Raw genomic sequence first — 19,388 nt, forward strand, 5'->3', positions numbered from 1 at the left:
GCCTAAGGCACAATCACAAGTTAAAAACATAATACAATCAAAACATCATCATATGAAACAAGGGAGCTAAAAAACAGGGGTGAGGACACAAAAACGTAACTCACAGCAGCAGTGGGAGACTTATACTAATCCAAAGGCTTGGCAAAAAAGAAAGGCCCCAAGAGAACACCAAAAAGCCAACAGAGGGAGGCCAGTTGGGCCTCCCAAAGTAGGGAATTACACTATCTGCGCACAGCAACCAAAAATACCTTATCCTGTGTCTGAGCCAGAATTCTGATAGCAACAGGACACTGAGACAAATGTGAGATAAAAAAAACCACAGTTGTAGGCCAGGGCCATATGGGAGCAAACTCTTCTTCCATCAATGGCTAGCAGAAATACAGCCCCTGGCAGGCACAGTACTGGCTGCTCTTCCGAGATCTCCAGGTGAAATACTGACAGGGAGATTTTGAGACAGGAAGAATCCTGAGAAGGAAATAGAGTGCAGGTGAGAGAGACTGTCTGCCTTATTTGAAGATAAAGAACCAGGAGGAGTGCCAGGTTGACACAGCTAGAGCATCAGACTAGGAAGGTCCAAATCCTCACTCAGCCATGGAACTCATTAGGTGATATTGGGCTAGTCACATACAGTGCCTTGCAGAAATATTCACCCCCCTTTTACTTCTCCGCATTTTGTTGTGTTACAACCTGGAATTAAAATGGCTTTAACTGACATTTTTACCATTTGATTTACACAACAGATGCAACACTTTGAAGGTGCAAAATATTTGTACTGTGGCACAAAAGCTAATTAAATAAAAACAAACTGGCATTTGTTGGTTGCATAAGCATTCATCCCCCTGAGTCAGTACTCGGTAGAAGCACCTTTGGCAGCAATTACAGCTGTGAGTCTTTGGGGGTAAATTTCTACCAGCTTTGCGCATCTAGATCCTGCAATTTTTGCCCATTCTTCTTGGCCAAATTGCTCAAGCTCTGCCAAGTTGGATGCGGACTGTTGGTGAACAGAAATTTTCAAGTCTTGCCACAGGTTCTCAATAAGACTGAGGTCTGGGCTTTGGGCCTTTCTAAGACATGCAGGTTTTTGTTTTTAAATCACACCAATGTAACTTTGGCTGTGTGTTTAGGGTCATTGTCCTGCTGGAAGGTGAACCTCCACCCCAGTCTCAGGTCCCTTGCAGACTGAAACAGGTTTTCCCTCAAGAATTGCCCTGTATTTGGCTCCATCCATCTTGCCCACAATCCGATTAAAAGGATCCCACAACATGATGCTGCCACCACCATGTTTCACCATGGGAATGGCTCAGGGCGATGAGCACTGTTGGCTTTGCACCACACATAGCATTTTGTGGTAAAGCCAAAAAGTTCAATTTTGGTCTCATCAGACCAGATAAACTTTTTCCACATGTTTGCTGTGTCTCCCCACATGCCTTCTGGCAAAATCCAAATGGGATTTGATATGGTGTTTTTTTTCCAGCAATGGCTTTCTTCTCGCCACTCTTCCATAAAGCCCAGCCTTTGTGTAGCATCCTGGTGATAGTTGTCCCATGGATAGTTTTTCCTATCTCAGCTGTGGATCTCTCCAGCTCCTTCAGAGTTACCACTGGCCTCTTGGTTGCTTCTCTGACTAATGACCTCCTTACCCGGTCACTGAGTTTCCGTGGACAGCCTTCTCTAGGCAGAGTCACGGTTGTGCCATATTCTTTACATTTTGTAATAATGGATTTAACAGTGCTCCAGGGGATGTTCTTAGTTTGGGATAGATAGATAGATAGATAGATAGATAGATAGATAGATAGATAGATAGATACCAACCCTTATTGGTGCTTCTCCAGATCTTTATCCCAGACTTGTTTTGATAGCTTCTTGGTCTTCATGATGTTGTTTGTTTAGATATGCTCTCCAATAAATTCTGGGGCCTTCCAGAAACAGGTATATTTAATCTGAGGTCATGTGACACTTGAACTGCACACAGGTGGACTCTATTCAACTAATTATGTGACTTCTGAAGGCAGTTGATTGCACCAGAATGTATTTAGGGGTGTCACAGCAAAGGGTTTATAAAATATGTAGATTTTTCCTCTCTTTGACATCATGGACTATTTTGTGTAAATCAGTGACAAGAAATTCTAATTAAATCCATTTTAATTCCAGGTCGTAATACAACAAAATGTGGAAAAGTCAAAGGGGTGTGTGTGAATACTTATGCAAGGCACTGTCAGCCTTACCTACCTCACAGGGCTGTTGCGAATATAAAATGTGTGGGGGGGACTATTTATGCAACCCAGAGTTGCTTCAGGGAAAGCCAGAATAAAATTTAATACTTTTCTCTTTTTCTTTTTTTAAATGTCATTGTTCTACAATAACTGCTATCTAATTTGTTTTTGTAATTAGCTTAGGTAGCAAGCCTGTTGATAACTATCTTCTTTGTTGTTCTCATAACATTTATGCCATAAAAATACTTGACTATTATTGGTCCAGTAATGATTGGTCAACTGATACATCTTTTTTAACCGATCAAAATCATCCCTAGAGGTCCATGGGTTGTCTGAGCCTGATTGGAAAGGCATGGCCAAAGAAAAGCTCTGTGGCCTCTGGACATTCAGGAAAATAGACAGAGGTGAGAACATAAGAAGAGTTTATGTTAGACCAAAAGCCTGTCTAGTCTGTTTCCCACAATGGCCAGCTAGGTGCCTCTGGGGAGCCCACAAGCAGGACATGAGGGCAAGAGCCCTCTCCTGCCCATGTTACCCAGCAGGTGGTATTCAAAGGCAGGCTGCCACTGATCTTGGAAGTAGCATATGGCCATCATGACTAGTAGCCAATGATAGCCTTATCTTCCATGAGTTTGTCTAATCCCATTTTAAAGCCATCTAAATTGGTGTTCCTCACCACCTCTTGAGGTAAGAAATTCCATAGCTTCTCAATGAGTTATGTGAAGAAGTACTTCCTTTTGTCTGTCCTGAATCTCCCATCATTCAGCTTCATTGACCCACTGTCCAGTATTATGAGGCAGGGAGAAAAAATTCTCCGTATTTAAGTACAGGATCACGGTGAAACACCAACCTCCTCCTCCTGATCATCAGATCTGGGGAAAGAACCCCATACCCCAAAAAATCATGTTGGTCAGTAGGCATAACATCCATAAAGCTTCTCTCTACACTCCGACCCCAATGCTGGGGGGAAACAAAGGGGTCTATCACACTTGCTTTCACACACACTGCCCCCACACACTTGCCTTCTTTGACACCTTGCAAAGGTGAGCCTGTGTTTAATCCTATAAGTGTTCAAAGCACTTCAGATACATTATCTCAGAGCCAAACTAGACGTGATGTTTTCTTCCTGATCCAAAAGGCAACAGTAGTGGACCGTGATTTGAAGGCCTCCCTGCCATCATGCCACAGTCCTGATCCAGACTGGGGCGGGCGGGTGTCCCATGGCTGCTATTTACTTCTTAAAAATGAATCATACAACTTATAATTGTGTTAATAACGTCATGGCTCAGACAACAATCCTTTTCACAGCCCTATACAGTAGGCCAATATGGTCCTCATTTTGGAACTCAGAGGCTAGCTCTCTAGAAAAACAGGTCACCATGTGGAAAGTTCTTGGCATATGTTCTTGGACTGCTCAACTGGAGGAGGAGGACGGTATGGTAACCATCTGACATATGCACAATCCTGTGCAGAAAAGACGCATGACAAGGGGGCAATTAGGCTGGAGCTCTTCTCCCTAGCATCTAGATTTTGAGGTGCAGGAAGTATTACTATGGGGGAGCCATCCAGTCATACAATCCCGCCATCCTGCACTTAAGACGCGCGAGCGCACACCATTTTTCACCCTGGACCAGCTGCTATTCACACATTCTCTCTCTTTCTCAAACACATTCACCCAACAGCCTCCATCCATCCATTCATACACACCGTGCACAAGTGTGCACCCCATGCACGCATCATGTATGCATATACCCCCACACACACCCTTTTCTCCTCCAGCCACCACTGTCTTCCCTGACAGTCTCACCAGCCATACATATCCAACTGCCCCAGTTTACCAGGCAGCAGAGCTGGCTGCAAGACTCCTTTTAAAAACAAACTTTTTTTTTTCTTGGCCAGAGTACACTCCAAAGCAAAGCAATGGGTTCCCCAACATTTTCGTTTTCTAAGAATACCTACAGCCCCAGATGAGGCCCAGAGGCATTCTGGGAAAGTAAATATGGTGGGCTGTGAGCTGGCACCTCACTTTGCAGTGTGCCCCCACACTGCAAGTATAAAAAAAATTGGTGGGGGAAGGGGGTCTCGGTGGATGCTTGGAGAAGTGTCCATGGGTGCACTTACAGCTAAAGGGGCCATATTGAGGACTGAGGCATGGCATTTTCCCACAATATATTGATTCTCATATGCAACTCCCTCCTCTAAGCCTCCCTCCCCCCATTCCCTTTCAGGGTAGAGAAATAAACGTGACAGAGGGGAGGAGGCAGTGAGAGAGAATCAGCAGGTGGAAGAAGGTTTAAGCAGGTAAAAAACAAAACAAAAAAAGCAAAAGCCCCGAGGCTTTTAAAAGCTTGTGGCTGGATATAAACCTAATGAATTAATGAAATTAGACATAATAGACAAGCTGGAATGAAGCTTTGGAGACTTTGTTCTTGGAGTTTTTCATGGAACACAATTATTTAGGTTTGGCATTTGTTCATAGGTTTTCTATTGAATTCAAGGTATTCAATACACACTGGTGTGTTCAGCTTAGAATGAGCTGCACACATACTAAGTTCATCACACTGACTAATTCACACATATACATACACACACATACAGAAGTGTATGAACCTTACCTAGGTTCACATTCTCATTGCTAAAGGCAGCTGGTAAAAACTAAGCCAGGCCCCACCTACATAGTTCAGCCTAGATTCTGTTTCTTTGTCCCAGTACAATGTGACAGAAATACTGAGGGCTAGCTTCATATGTAGAGAGATGCCCTAAAAACGCATTAAGTTTGACGTGGGAGGGAGGGAAAGGTCTGGTCCTTTATCCAATCCTAGTTCTCATCTTATTTATTTTATTTTTGCAGATGTTGCATGCAGGATGGGGAGCGCTTCTGTATTTATTTACAATATTTGTACGCTGCCCCATAACAAAGTTCTCCAAAAGATATTTCCCCTCACTGCAATCCTGGAGATGTCATCAGGAGAGGGTGGAGCAACAGTTTTGCCCTTCTGTAGCATTTTACTTTTCTCCTTGGAAATAAATGGTGGCCTCTGAGCTTTTCTAGACAAGACTGTTTAACCTGCTGTTTCTACTTCTGGTTTCATTGCAGATTTAAGATCGGAGCTCTACATTGTCTTTTCCATACTTTTCATTACATAACCTCTAGGTGGCACTGTGGTATAGCAGAATAACACAACTACACTGGTGGGTACTTGCACTTTGTTTAGCAATGCCAAGAAATACCAGATTTTCCCTGCTTCAAGAAAACAGAAGCGAAACTGGAGGGTCATGATGTTGTCTAAAGCTCTCATAAGCAACCATGAGGAATGACAAGTTCACAATAAAATCCTCATCTAGAAAAGCTCATTCATTTTGGGCCCTGATTTGTTGTTATACTAGAATGTGACAGAACAAGTGCTGTGTGGGGAGGCAACTGGGAACAGGGGAGACAGAGACAGAGAGGAGCAGCAGCAGGAGGAAATAAGAGAGAATGGGTGTGTGTGAGAGACAGAGTGTAGGGTTACTCTGGCCCTGCCCACTTTGGTACTGCCCCACCTATGGCTGGCATATGACCCCTGGAAGGTTTCCCATGAAAGAATGAGACCCTCAGGCCAAAAATGCTTCCCCGCCCCACTGCCTTAGAGCAACCCTACCTTACAGTATGTCAGTAATATCACCTCCAAAAGACCTATCTCTTTTCCCAGGCATTTGGCAGCACATGATGAGTTTTAATCAGTCCTGGATGTGTCTTTAGTTATGTTGTTTGTCTATATTGTCTGCGTGCTTCTTTGTAAATGGCTTTTAAACTTTTTATATTGTATTTAGTGTTTTAACTTTTGTAAACGCCCAGAGGGCTTCGGCTATGGGGCGCTTTAGGAATGTAAATAATAATAACAACAACATTAATAATAATGCATATGAAGCTGAGAAATTGTAGCTTGGCTCACGCCACAAATTAAATTCACTTATACACTACAAAACCATTTTGATGGCATTGGCAGCCATTGTCTTATCGCATTTTCCTTAGTAATGTAGTATAAAATAACATTTTCACCAAATATTAAAAGTCAAAATGCCTGCCACAGTGAAATTTTAACTGCATACTGTTTAAACTGCATATGTGGCACCCTGGCTGTGGAATGAGCTCCCTAGTGAGGTTTGTCTGCCACCTACATTGTATTCCTTTCGGCGCCAGGTGAAGACCTTTTTATTTCCCAGGCATTTTAGAATTTTAGCTTTCTAGACTTTCAGCTTTGCTGTTTTAAATCTGTATTTTAAATTCCTGCACTGCTGCTAGGTTTTATTGTGGTTGTATTGTAATATTGTGGTTTTAATGTTCTATATATTTTAAATTGTTTTATTGTGCGCCATTTGGTTTTAATTTTTGTGAACTGCCCGGAGAGCTTCGGCTATTGGGTGGTATAGAAATAAATAAACAAATAAATAAAATACTGAACTCAAATATAAGAAACGTCACTTGATTTGCCTTCTCGTGGCTTTCACTTTGCATCACAGTGATAAATGCTCAGCCTGTAACATAGGGTGCTTCCAGACGGAGAGCTCCTAGCACTACCAACCAAAAAACATCATGCAGATATTTCGTCATTTACTCCTTATCAGCTTTTTCCCTTTCCCTGCGATCCTGGAGATACCTTCAACAGGGGGTTGGAGCAACACCTACCTGGGTAGTGTTCCTTTTTTTTGTGGAAAGAAAAAAAGACAGAAAAAAGAAATGAGAAAACACAGCAGGGCCTCCAGTGGAAAATGATGATGTCTGGACACCCCATAAAATTCCATGAATGAGGCAGATCGACTGCACAAATTAACAGCAAGTACCCCAAGAGAGAGGGAAGATTTTTGTGTACTTGTGATATGGAAGCTTCTGTAGGCTATTCTTAAAGCCTAATTATTGATATCATATCCTCCCTTACCCTGGGTAGACTGAACTCCGGCCAAGTCTGAAATTTTAAAAAGAAGAAAAAGGAATTGTAAAATATTGTCAAGATTGGGAATCGAAGCTAAGCCTTTAAACTTAAATTGTAAGTTTAATTATATGGAAGGAAGTTGTTTACTGGGTCTTCTTTTTTAAAACATCTTTTCCTACTACTTTTCAGTGTTCCATTTCTGATGGAGACACAAAGCCTCCTTTTCCTTAAGGGGGCCTGGATCCCACAGTACCAAGGATTTCATAATGTATCCCCATTTCTCAGTATTCTGTCATTTCTGTAGCCTGGCAGAAAGCACCAGAGAACACATCACACAAGGAGATCTCCTTTTCTTCAGTGAATCCCAGGTGGGAATGAGACTCCACCGAGCAGAAGAGGGATATAAGCCCACCTTGTCTGACCTGTTGTTGTTGTTGCTGTATTGCTTATAGTAATTGGATATGCAAACACTTGGTACAGCTGTACAACTACCAAGGCATAGCCATGCCGAATTCAAATGCTAGCCTTCTAATGGTATTTGTAGTCTCGCATGATTCTTGAATTGTTTGAGGGAGGGGAACCTTAGTGGTCTTTTCCCTTTTATTTCAGATTGTTAGGATTTTAAAAGGGCCACATTGATTACAAGGAAATAACAAATTCTGCTTTGTTACTGCACTCAGTGCAAAAGACCAACTGATGTCAGTGAAGCAGCCTAATAACTATTAACCAGAGCTATTGACCAGAAGACTTAACATAGATCTGATCAGAAAGGTTCTCTTTGCAAGAGAATATGGTTGTTCTATGTTTTCAAAACTGTAACACATTAAAACCTCTTGCAAAAGGCAAGTTTGAAATCATCTAAGGGAATCGCTTCTCCTCGAGTACCCATTGTGCAAATAAAAAGGGAATAGTGCAACACTTACTGCCTTGGGCATTCCAGGAACCATTCTCTATTAGCTTCTATCACCCACCCACTCCATCACAGGATAGTAGACATACCTGCTTATTGCCCCTGTTGTTTGGGAAAAGAGGAACTTTTCATATTCTTCTACAGAAAGCCCTTGCCTTATTCAGCAGCCAGTATGGGAGACTGGTACAGGTGCCAGAGTCACAGTATGCTAAGTGTAATAATTACTGGAATATCAGGCAGGGCTGAGTCATAAAATGATGCTAGGAAATGCACAAAATCTGAAGCCCATAGGCAGTTGGTTGATAAGGAGCCTGGGTCTATGGCCAAGATTAGGATTTGGTGTAGGAAAAGCAGAAAGATGTTTAAAAATCCAGGCTTGGGCTCAAAAAAGTGTAGTGAGTACCTGCAGGTGGTATAACAGGGAAGGGAGATTGATCACCACTAGAAGGCAAATAAAGGCATGTGCAACTCATAAATAATGTCACAGAAACATGGGGTATGAAGAACAATATTATTTTATTTATACCCAGCTTTTCAGTCAAGACTGGCTTCCAAAGCAGCATACAATTAAAATCCACAAAATAATGTAATAAATAAGGGCTTGGAGTTGTTTATGGCAGCCTCTTTTGGGTCCTAGCAGTTGATGTCCTAGGCCAAGTTCTGGGCCCTTCTCTCCAGGAGGAGAGGGTGGAAGGAGCTGCAGATGGATTCAGGGGCTGGAAAAGATACCAGCCCATAGGAACAGCCCTTTTGTTGATCTGAATAACAAGAAGTGATACAGATGGCCTAGGTGACATTTGCCCAATTGAGTATTTTTGGATGGAACAAACTAGTGGCTTGGAAAACTTGCCACTTGCCTGATAACATGCCATGATGGGAAGCTGCTATGTTGCCAAGCAAGATTTATTTTCTGCTGCTCTGTAAATTTGCTTCTGACACTCAATGCATGAACCAATGCTTTGTCCAAAGGAATGTTTATAACCTAGACTTAACTAAAACCTTTTTGAAAACTTATTTAATTAAATAGGTAAAAACCAGTTAGCAGAGACACTTTAAAATCACCTTAATTGGTTTAGCTTAATCGAATTACCTGCCAACTTAGACAAGATTAGGATAAGGCTGATTTAAAAGCATTTTCCCTAATTCAACTAATTCCATTCTTTAAGTTTAACCAGTACAATTTATGCAAGTTATGTAACTGTGTGTGTAAATAGCCATGATAGATAGGTAGGTAGGTAGGTAGGTAGGTAGAATTGGCAAGCATTTCAACCTTTGAAATATTGTAGATAGGCAGTATGTAGCAGAATCTAACACAGACTTATGCAGATATGAATGCGGTTGATTCTCAATGGCTTTGATCACTAGGGCAGTAAACAGACTTGATTTGGTGTCTCCAAAGCCACTCACTTAATTTCTCCCATATAAGTGAATGGTTAAAGCATTGCACTTGAGCAACATGGTTGGTCATAGGAACTTGTAGTGGTGAGAGTGATGGACTGGGAGTCGGGAGATCCAGGTTCTAGTCCCCACTCAGCCATGGAAGGTCACTTTGGGCCAGTCACAGACTCTCAGCCCAACCTACCTCACAGGGTTGTTGTTGTGAAAATGGAGAGGAGGAGGATAATGTAAGCCGCCTTGGGTTCATTGCAAGAGGGAAAAAGGCGGGATATAAATGCAATAAATAAATATAAATAAATAAATAAATAAAAACTTGCATTTTGCTAGTTAGATATGAATATGCTACAGCAGGTATTAAAACTGCCTGTTCCACTTCAGCATCTGGAACCTTCAACTAAAGGACCTCATTTCTGAAAAGGAAGATCAACAGAAGTATTTGAGGCCATTGTCCAGCTATGAGTGAAAATCCTAATCCAGACCTATTCCTCCTAAGTAGATACCATAACTTTGGGAAACTAACCTTTAAGATGGAGAGCCAATGTGGTATAGTGGCTAGAGTGTTGGACTGGGAGTGTGGAGATCTGGATTCTAGTCTCCACTGAGCCATGGAAGCTCACGGGGTGACCCTCAGCCCAACCTACCTCACAGGGTTGTTGTGAGGATAAAATGGAGGGGGGGGGGATAATGTATGCCACCTTGGGTTCCTTAAGCAGGAGAAACAGTGGGATATAAATATAATAATAAAAAAATAAAATGGATAAGAGAGACTTATGAAAATGAGTTTTGCAGCACCTTGATGACTAACAAATTATGGCATAAGCTTCTGTGAATGATTTCAGCCTTCTCCAACCTGGTGTTCTGCAAATGTGTTGAACATCCATAGCCCGCACATCTGAAAGGCACCAGGTTGGGAAGGCTGGTCTGTTTCATCAGAGTCTTTTCACTCTAATTATGTTTTTCTGTTTAGGATCACAAATATATCTTCTGATATGTTTGTATTATATTTACTGTAAAAATATAACTAAATCAAATATAATTATGTATTACATTTATTAATTAGAATCTCTAGAGCAGTTAATCGTTATAAAGAAACAGGAATACATGTTTGATTAGGATTAACAGCCACATGGACATTTTGTCTGAAATCAAACTTCAAAGGGCTCTGCTACCACTGGTCTTGGCAAAAACAAATAACAACAAGACGCTCTAGTCATTATGACAGAACTATAAAAAGATTCCACATTCAAATACAAAATGTGTCCCAAGCAGCAATACAAACACACACACACAGAAATTCTCAGCACTGAGCTGGAGTCAAGGTGGGTGGATTCATATCTACCAATACAGATTATGTGCTAGAGAGATAATCTAATATCTCCAATAATACAGATATCATTATTAAGAAATTTAGGGCACAATCCTATCCACGTTTAGACAGAGAAAAGGCCTACAACTCCGAGCATTCCCCAGCCAGCTTTGAACATTGGATGCTTTGAACTTCTCTTATTACAAGAAATATATTTCATACACAACTGATAAATGAAGTCAAAAATATTTATTTTTACATAAGCACTACTACACAGAAAAACAGGATTTTTTCTCTCTCTCCAGGTGTTAGGTTTCCTGCACACAGATACATAGTTCTGCACTCCTGAACTTGACTGGAAAGGGCAGTCCTCTTTGAATTGTATGGGGTAACAACACATGCAGGGGCTTCACACAGACACGGTAAGTGGGCTCCCAATCAATGCAATGGTTCTGTACTGTTTACTTTTTACATTTTTTTTCCTGTCCTCCCTCCAAGGACTAGTACTGAAGCCTCACAGCAAATCTGTGACCACTCAAGGTCATCCTCTGAACTCTATGACTAAGGGCACAATCCTATTGTTTCCATCCTCAAAGACTGTAAGCCTCTGAACTCAGAAGCTTAGGACCATCCAATGGAGAGAGTGGGAGGCACAGCAGAGGCGATCTTCACCTACCTGTCCTCCTGCTCTGCATTTTTGCTAGATGGCCTTTTTGCCTATCTAGCTGGGGTGTTTCAGAGGGGGAGGGAAGGAGGCTGCAGAGGCCTCAGGATAGCTCACATCCTTGCCTCTTCAGTCCCCTCCCCACCCACCAAAACGCCCCTTTGCTCATCCTCCAAGTTCGAGTTCCTGACCTCGGAGAGCAGTGGGGAACTGTGCCAGCTGCAAGATTATCCCCTCTGAGGTCGGAGCACTGTCTCTGATCTTGTATCTGGGAATCTAAAGTATCTTGTTGTCCCTCAGATGCTGCCTAGGGCCCATGAGATTGCTCCCTAAGTGAGCAAGGATGTTAGCCTCCATTTCCCATGTAACTCACTGATGCTGTACTCCTATGCACTTAGGAGCAAGCCACTGAAAGCAGTGGAATGTCCAAGTAAACATGCATAGGTTTTGCTGCACATCACTTAATTCTCTGGGTTATCCGAACATGTACTTCAGATTCCAGCCCAAATATATGGTCTAGGGCAATTCTTTGGTTGAGGCTATAGCTGTCACCTTATACTTGTGTAAGACTATAACATAAGGTGGGTCGTGTGCATGCAACCAGAAATGAAGCTGAAATATGTTGAGGGAAGATAGTAATATACAATATATCATTTAATATACTACTAATTTCAGTTTGCATTGGAGGAGCACTGAAATAGATTTAACGACAGTGGTGTAGAGTCCAAAAATTCAGGCAGCTGTGTTGATCCATATCGTACAACAGTTCTAGCCATTTTCATCCCCATCAGGAGCAGGTCTTTTGTCAGGATAATGGGTTCTAATGGCTCATTCAAGACCAAGCCACCCCTAAATATTTTGCATTACAACAGGGAACAATATACCGCTGCTGGGAAAATTCATTCCCCCCCCCTTACTGTGAAGACTGCAACTAAGCTCAGAGGGAACAGGGAAATTAGGCGGGAGGCAGGGGATGGTGGTACATGACATCAGAGTCCCTGCTGATAAAAAAGTGATGGCTCTGGGTCCTTAAGGACAGTTCTGTAATAACAAGTCAACAGTCAATAACTCAGTATCAATGGTAATTGAATATCATTTGCTTTACTGTGATGTTTCTCATACTGTAGGTGGGGAAGCCGTGGCCCTCTAAACGTTGTTGGACACCAGTCCCAGCCAGCATGGCCAATAGTTAGGGATGATGAGAGTTGAAGTCCAACAATATCCGGAGATCCACCCACAGGTTCACCACCCTTGCTGTAGTCCAAGAACTATTAACAAACTACAACAGTGCTTTTAGATTGTGTGCACCGAGAGGAGCTTGAAAAATCAATCCAGCATGCTGGATGCATCTATCACTCTACGCCCTTCATGCAGCGTTGATTCCTCCCTTTCTTTGCAAATACATACACAGCAACATTATTCTAAGGGAATTAGTATGGGCACAATGTGATTCCCTGACACAGCTTTAGCAGATATGCATGAGGGAACTCCTGAATCATTCACACTGCCCAGAAAGCAATTTTCTATCCCCAAACTCCAACTGTCAGGCCAAAGAGGAAGGAAGGGAACTAGGAGGCGATATTTGCTGAGCTATCTTGCAACTGAAGATGCTTGCCTGCCAGTATTATCTATGTGTGGCTCCCTTTGAAGAAGATCTGGAAGCTGCAGCCAGTGCAGACTAGAGCAGCCTGGCTGCTGGTAGGAGCAGCTAAGAGGGATTGTATTACACCTGTCCTGAAAGCTCTGCACTGGCTGCCAGTGAGATACGGAGCCCAGTTTAAGGCCTTGCTTCAAGCATATAAATCCCTTAATGATTTGGAACCTGGTACTGGAAGGAGTGCCTTCCCCGCTACCAGCTAACTAGGGCCCTTTGATCTGCAGGATATGCCCTGCTCGCTGTCCCCTCCCTATGTGAGGTGAAGAGGGTGGGGACACAAGATAGGGCATTCTCAGTGGTGGTCCCTCCCGGGAGACATGCAATTCATCCCCACTGTGAATAATTTAAAACATAAGTTAAAGACCTTAAAAAAAATAAAAAAGCATTTGGCTCCTGACATCCTTGGTTTGGATGTTTTTAGGTTAGATTATTGTTGTATTTTAAATAGTGTTATTGTGAAAGTAGGATTTTATTGTTGTTTTATTGGTAGTTTTATTACCAATATTTTATTGGTAGTTTTTATTACCAAGAGCCAGTGTAGTGTAGTGGTGAGAGTGACGGACTGGGAGCCGGGAGATCCGGGTTCTAGTCCCCACATGGCCATGGAAGCTCACTGGGTGACTTTGGGCCAGTCACAGACTCTCAGCCCAACCTACCTCACAGGGTTGTTGTTGTGAGGATACAACAGTGAGGAGGAGGATAATGTAAGCCGCCTTGAGTTCCTTGCGAGAGGGAGAAAGGCGGGGTATAAATGCAATAAATAAAATAAATAAATAAATAAATAATATTGTAAGCTGCTCTGTGCTCCTTTTGGAGGAAAGACGAATTCTAAATAAATACATATTCTGAGAGTTGATCAAGAAAATAAGTATATATGTTAATGGAGAATGAAGTGTCCTTCCACTATTTCCAAAATGAGGGAAACCTTGATCTACAGAATACTTCCTTGCCACATAACACTTAACTTATGCCCTTGCTTCAATCTCACAATAAACATGAGAAAACAAATATAAAAATAATATACGGCACATCCTAATACTCCTCCTTATCTTATGTCATTCTACCATTTCCTGTGAGAGGAGGATGCAATGTCTAGAATGTGAATTGGAGGGAAAGAGAACAAGACTATAAACATTATGCAATCTCAAATCTCACAACCTTCAGCATCACTAGTTTATATAAAATGTTTGTTTGCTAGTTGCAAGGATTCATTTCTCTGTTGTGTGTGTTGAGTATTAACTGAAAATCCCTGGGAGAAAATACATGCATTTGTGAAATCTAAGAAGAGCTACTCTTGCTACTTTGTATATATTTGCATCTTATGTACATAAGAGAAGAAAAAGTTTCAGAAGGAAAGGCAAAAGTTTTCATTTGCGCATCACAGTTCCAGAGCCCAAACACAAGCAGCAAAATATTCTGCAAATCCATAGTAGGATGATTTATATGATCTAGCATTCCAACATTCCATGGCCAGTTAGAACATGCCCTCAACATTCACCAAAATCTGGCAAGTTGTCAGCTGCTTTATTTCTACACCCTTGCCAAAGGCTTTCACTTTGTACTACCCTTTTAGGAGACTATTTGCTCTAGGAATTGTTGCATCATATTCCCCTACCAATCCAAAAGGAGAAAATAAATGTGAATTCCTCTAGTACAGGATACTTAAAAAAAGGATCCTGGGAAGAAAGAATCCCACCTCAGTGAGGGTTTTTAATTTTCTTTACCCTCGCCCCCATTCTGGATGCCAAAAGCAAGCCAAATACAGTACTTTCTATTTTGTTGCCATGTATGCAATATAATATTATGTACATCATGCACTGCTTGTCAGCTTCCAGAGGTATGGTCTGGCTAGCTGCCATTATAAATGGATTACTAAACTACATGACTTTAGTGAGATCCTTTAGCAAGGCACTTCGTATATTCCGACTCCATATTTAACCCAGAATAACTGCCAGCCCCTAGTTGTATGATCACAATTACATTCCAGCACACACACACTACGCAAACAGAAGGCTTCTACTGACTGCCAGGGTGATACTATACATGTCTATTCAGTAGCAAGTCCCACTGAGTTCAGTGGGACTTGCTCCCAGGCAGAGTTGGCAGGGTTGGGCACTTGCCAAGGGCCCACACTCCAGCAGGGGGCCCAGGGACAACAGTTCTTCCTCTTCACCATCACAACCTCCTTCTCACTTGGTCCAGACAACAGTGGTGGTGGTGCGGGGAGGAGGAGATGCCATGGCTTGCTTGCTCTCTGGTTCTCTGCCTGGCAAGCAAGCAGATGATAGCAAAGATGAGGAAAAAGTAATGCAACAGCAGCAGCTGGTGACAATGGGGGTGAAAAAGTAGACTCAGTAAGGGCAGGGGGCCATTAAAGGTAAGTTGCTTAGGGGTCCCCCAAAAGCTGGAACCACCACTGCTCCCAGCTAAGTGGATCCAGGATTCCAACTTTAGGTTACAACCTAATGCACACTTACCTGGGAGTCAGTCCCACTGAACTCAGTGGGGCTTACTTCTGAGTAAGCATAGATGGGATTGTGCTGTACCAGTATGGCAAGGCGCTTTAGGGCCGCAGTCCTGGACCCACTTACCTGGGAGTTAGCCCCACTGAATTCAGCTGGACTTACTTCCGAGTAGACGTGTATAGAATCTTGCTGTTAAGCATGTTACGGGATTAAGCAGTCCGTAGCGTGATGCTAGAAGTCTCTGAGCTGGAACATACACCCAGCGGCAGGGGCGACTCCTGCAACGCTCCCCTCCCGTTCTTCCCCACAAAGTGTCTCCTCTTACCCACCGGCCCTTAATTCTCAAATTCTTCCCGAGGGGAGGGGAGGGGAGGGGAGAAAGGCGGCGCTGAGCGCCACGGCCGCACAGAAGGCTCTAGAAGCACGAATGGAGATAGGTATGCAAAATAGCCTCGTCCGCAGGACGGCTTCCCTTACCTGCTATCAGCGCGGCGGCCGCTACCAGGCAAGAGAAGTTCAGCAAGAAGGGAAGCCCCGCGCGCATGGGGAGGAGAGGCAAAGCGGAAAGAGTCAAGCGGCAGAGAAGGCAGAAGTAGTCCGTCGCCGCCCGCCCCACCACGGTCCAGCGAAATGACAGGCCCAGCAGCCTCTGCAAGAGGCATGACGGGAAATTCCTGGGCACCAGCTGCCCGGGCAGCTCCAAATATGAGCATAGAGAGTGTAAGCAGGTTCAGCCGGCTTCTCTCCTGCCCTTTTTGCAGCCAGCTTGCCCGCAGGGCCGGCCTGGAACTCTTCCACAAAAAGGGTGGGGGGATTTGCTCGTGCTTATTGGATTTTAAAGGCCTACCGCCTCAGCAGGAGACCTCATCCTTTCTTCTTTGGCCGAGTTATTAAGAGACGGGGCTGGATCCAGACTTAAACATACTTGGAGTAGACCCATTGAAATCATGTTACTCTAACTTAAGTCCCATTCATTTCAATGGATCTATTCTAAGGCGGACTAACAATGGATTAAACTTTATTTCAGTGGGTCTGTTTTTGACTTGGTTGCTTCCAGATGAGGATTTTTATTATGCAATCCTAATGCCAGAATAGCTGCACAATGCTTTTTGATTGGTAGCATTAGGCACCCTCCATCTGGAAGAACCCAAGACTGGATCCAAGGCACAAACTCATACTGCTTGATAGGGTGAGGCCAAGGTCCATCTAGTCCTGCATCCTTTTTTCAGTACAGTAACTAGGCAGCTGTTTCTGGGAGCTCACAAGCAGGGTGTTAGGAGAACAGCAGCCATCCCCTTGTCTGCCTCCAGACTCCAGTACAGCCTTACCCCCTCCAGTTGTGTTGGACTACAACTCCTGTAAGTCCCAGCATGCTAGCTGGGACTGGGAGTTATAGGAGTTACCATCCAACAGGAGGGCATAGGATTGGGGAAGGCTACAGGCATATGTTGCCTCCATAAATACTATTGTCCTGTTCCAACCTTCCCTTTAAAATCACCCTTCTAGAGGTGTGTGTGTGTGTTTTGGGGGGGTGTTCTTGAGTATCTGATGAGGATCACGTTGGAACTCAGTAAAGGGGTTTTCAGTGTTGGTCTATTGCTGTTTATTGAGAGAGAAAATACTTGGTCCTTGCAGTGTTTTAAAGACCAACTTCCTTTAGAAGTATGACCTTCTGTAGACTAGTTCATCAGATGTTGAAATAGATTTATTTATTTATTTATTTATTGCATTTATACCCCGCCTTTCTCCCTCTCGCAAGGAACTCAAGGCGGCTTACATTCTCCTCCTCCTCACCGTTGTATCCTCACAACAACAACCCTGTGAGGTAGGTTGGGCTGAGAGTCTGTGACTGGCCCAAAGTCACCCAGTGAGCTTCCATGGCCAAGTGGGGACTAGAACCCGGATCTCCCGGCTCCCAGTCCGTCACTCTCACCACTACATAGATACAGACAGGTTGATACAAGCCAGTGGTTTTCCTTCTCATTATAAAACTTGATGGAAGAAATACAAATTACTGTAAAAGATTTTACCAAGCCAGATCCTTTTAAAATTCAAACAAACGCCATGAAGTGAGTTCTGCTGTTCAATTCCTTGCACTATCTGACAAAATGAATTGTAGCCTACAAACCTCCTGCTTTTAAAATAGTCTTCACAATGCTGAGCATCAGTTCCTTTTGAACAGCAATAGCAATACAATGTTCAAAAGGAACTGATGCTCAGCATTGTGAAGACTATTTTAAAAGCAGGAGGTTTGTAGGCTACAATTCATTTTGTCAGATAGTGCAAGGAATTGAACAGCGAATCAGAGATCGGAATTAAGATTGCCGGGAGAATTATCAACAACCTCTGATATGCAGACGATACCACCCTAATGGCAGAAAGCGAAGAGGATCTCAAGAGCCTCTTGTTGAGGGTGAAAGAGGAGAGTGCAAAAGCTGGTTTGAAACTCAACATTAAAAAAACTAAGATCATGGCATCTGGCCCTATCACTTCCTGGCATATAGAAGGGGAAGAAATGGAAGCAGTGACAGATTTTACTTTCTTGGGCTCCAAGATCACCGCAGACGGTGACTGTAGCCATGAAATTAAAAGACGCTTGCTCCTTGGGAGGAAAGCTATGGCAAACCTAGACAGCATAGTAAGAAGCAGAGACATCACCTTGCCGACAAAGGTCCGTCTAATCAAAGCTATGGTTTTCCCAGTAGTAATGTATGGCTGTGAGAGCTGGACTATAAGGAAGGCTGAGCGCCGAAGAATTGATGCTTTCGAACTGTGGTGCTGGAGAAGACTCTTACGAGTCCCCTGGACTGCAAGGAGGTCAAATCAGTCCATCCTAAAGGAAATCAACCCTGAGTGCTCTTTGGAAGGACAGATAATGAAGCTGAAGCTCCAATATTTTGGCCACCTAATGCGAAGAGAAAACTCCCTGGAAAAGACCCTGATGCTGGGAAAGACTGAAGGCAAAAGGAGAAGGGGACGGCAGAGGATGAGATGGCTAGATAGCATCACGGATGCAATGAATATGAACTTGAGCACGGTCCGGGAGAGAGCACAGGACAGGAAGGCCTGGCGTGCTATGGTCCATGGGGTCACGAAGAGTCGGACACGACTGAACGACTGAACAACAACAAGCAATACAATGGGTTGGATCCATATTTAGGCATACCTAGAGTAGACTAATTAATCAGGAGTTAAGTTAGTCATGATTTCCTTGTCCCATTGATTTCAGTGGGTCTACTCTAAGCATGACAGATTGGATCCAGCCCAGTACATTTTCCGAATGGCTGTAGGTGTGCATTATATTTCCTCCTTGGCTGAAACCAACAATCATTTTAGTGTTGAAGGCAGTTTTAAAGAGATCACCACTTGTGGTCTCTACATTTATCTCACTCTGCCTCTGGTAAACAGGGGAAGTAAGGGATCTTGTGAAGTTGTCTTTTCCACTATGCAAAAGCCCTATACAAAGAACCTTCAAGGAAATTTAGTATTAGCATGGCTAGAATCAAATATTGTCTTGCAAATGCGGTCAGGACTATCTTGCAATTAGGCTTTTGTACATGGTAGTTGTACAGCTGCTTCCTGCAAATGCAGAACAGCTGTATGGGAGCCTGATGGCAAGCCATTAAGTGTACCAATGGCTTCTGCAGAAAGTCTGGTGTCAGCCCAAGGCTCTCCCACATCATATCATCCAACTTTTCAAAGCTGTTTAGTGGCGAGTGGCAGAAGATGCAAATAGACTGAGAAGAAGCTGGTAGCGTGAAGAACACCTTGATATTGTGGAATGTGGTACAGTGCTCTTTTGTGTGCTGCAATCTTCAATAAACCCCCTTTCTTTCATGTCTTCCTCCCACCCCAAAAAGAT

General features: G+C 43.2%; 1 protein-coding gene across 3 annotated transcripts in view; it reads right to left on the reverse strand.

The window, feature by feature from the left end:
- MSRB3 (methionine sulfoxide reductase B3) overlaps positions 1-16,200 on the reverse strand; it is a 102,679-nt gene extending 86,479 nt beyond the window's left edge. Inside the window, exon 1 of one of the 3 annotated variants that reach the window (XM_084810578.1) lies at positions 16,004-16,200. In XM_084810578.1, coding sequence (XP_084666704.1) covers positions 16,004-16,070 — 67 coding nt within the window. In that variant the 5' untranslated portion in view covers positions 16,071-16,200. The remainder of the gene's footprint in view (positions 1-16,003) is intronic. The other 2 variants (XM_084810577.1, XM_084810576.1) reach the window with 2 other exon arrangements.
- Between the last annotated feature and the right edge of the window lie 3,188 nt (positions 16,201-19,388).

Source organism: Heloderma suspectum, chromosome 7, assembly GCF_057233095.1.
Source record: "Heloderma suspectum isolate Gila_16-S chromosome 7, 16-S_ref, whole genome shotgun sequence".
Lineage (NCBI taxonomy): Eukaryota > Metazoa > Chordata > Lepidosauria > Squamata > Helodermatidae > Heloderma > Heloderma suspectum.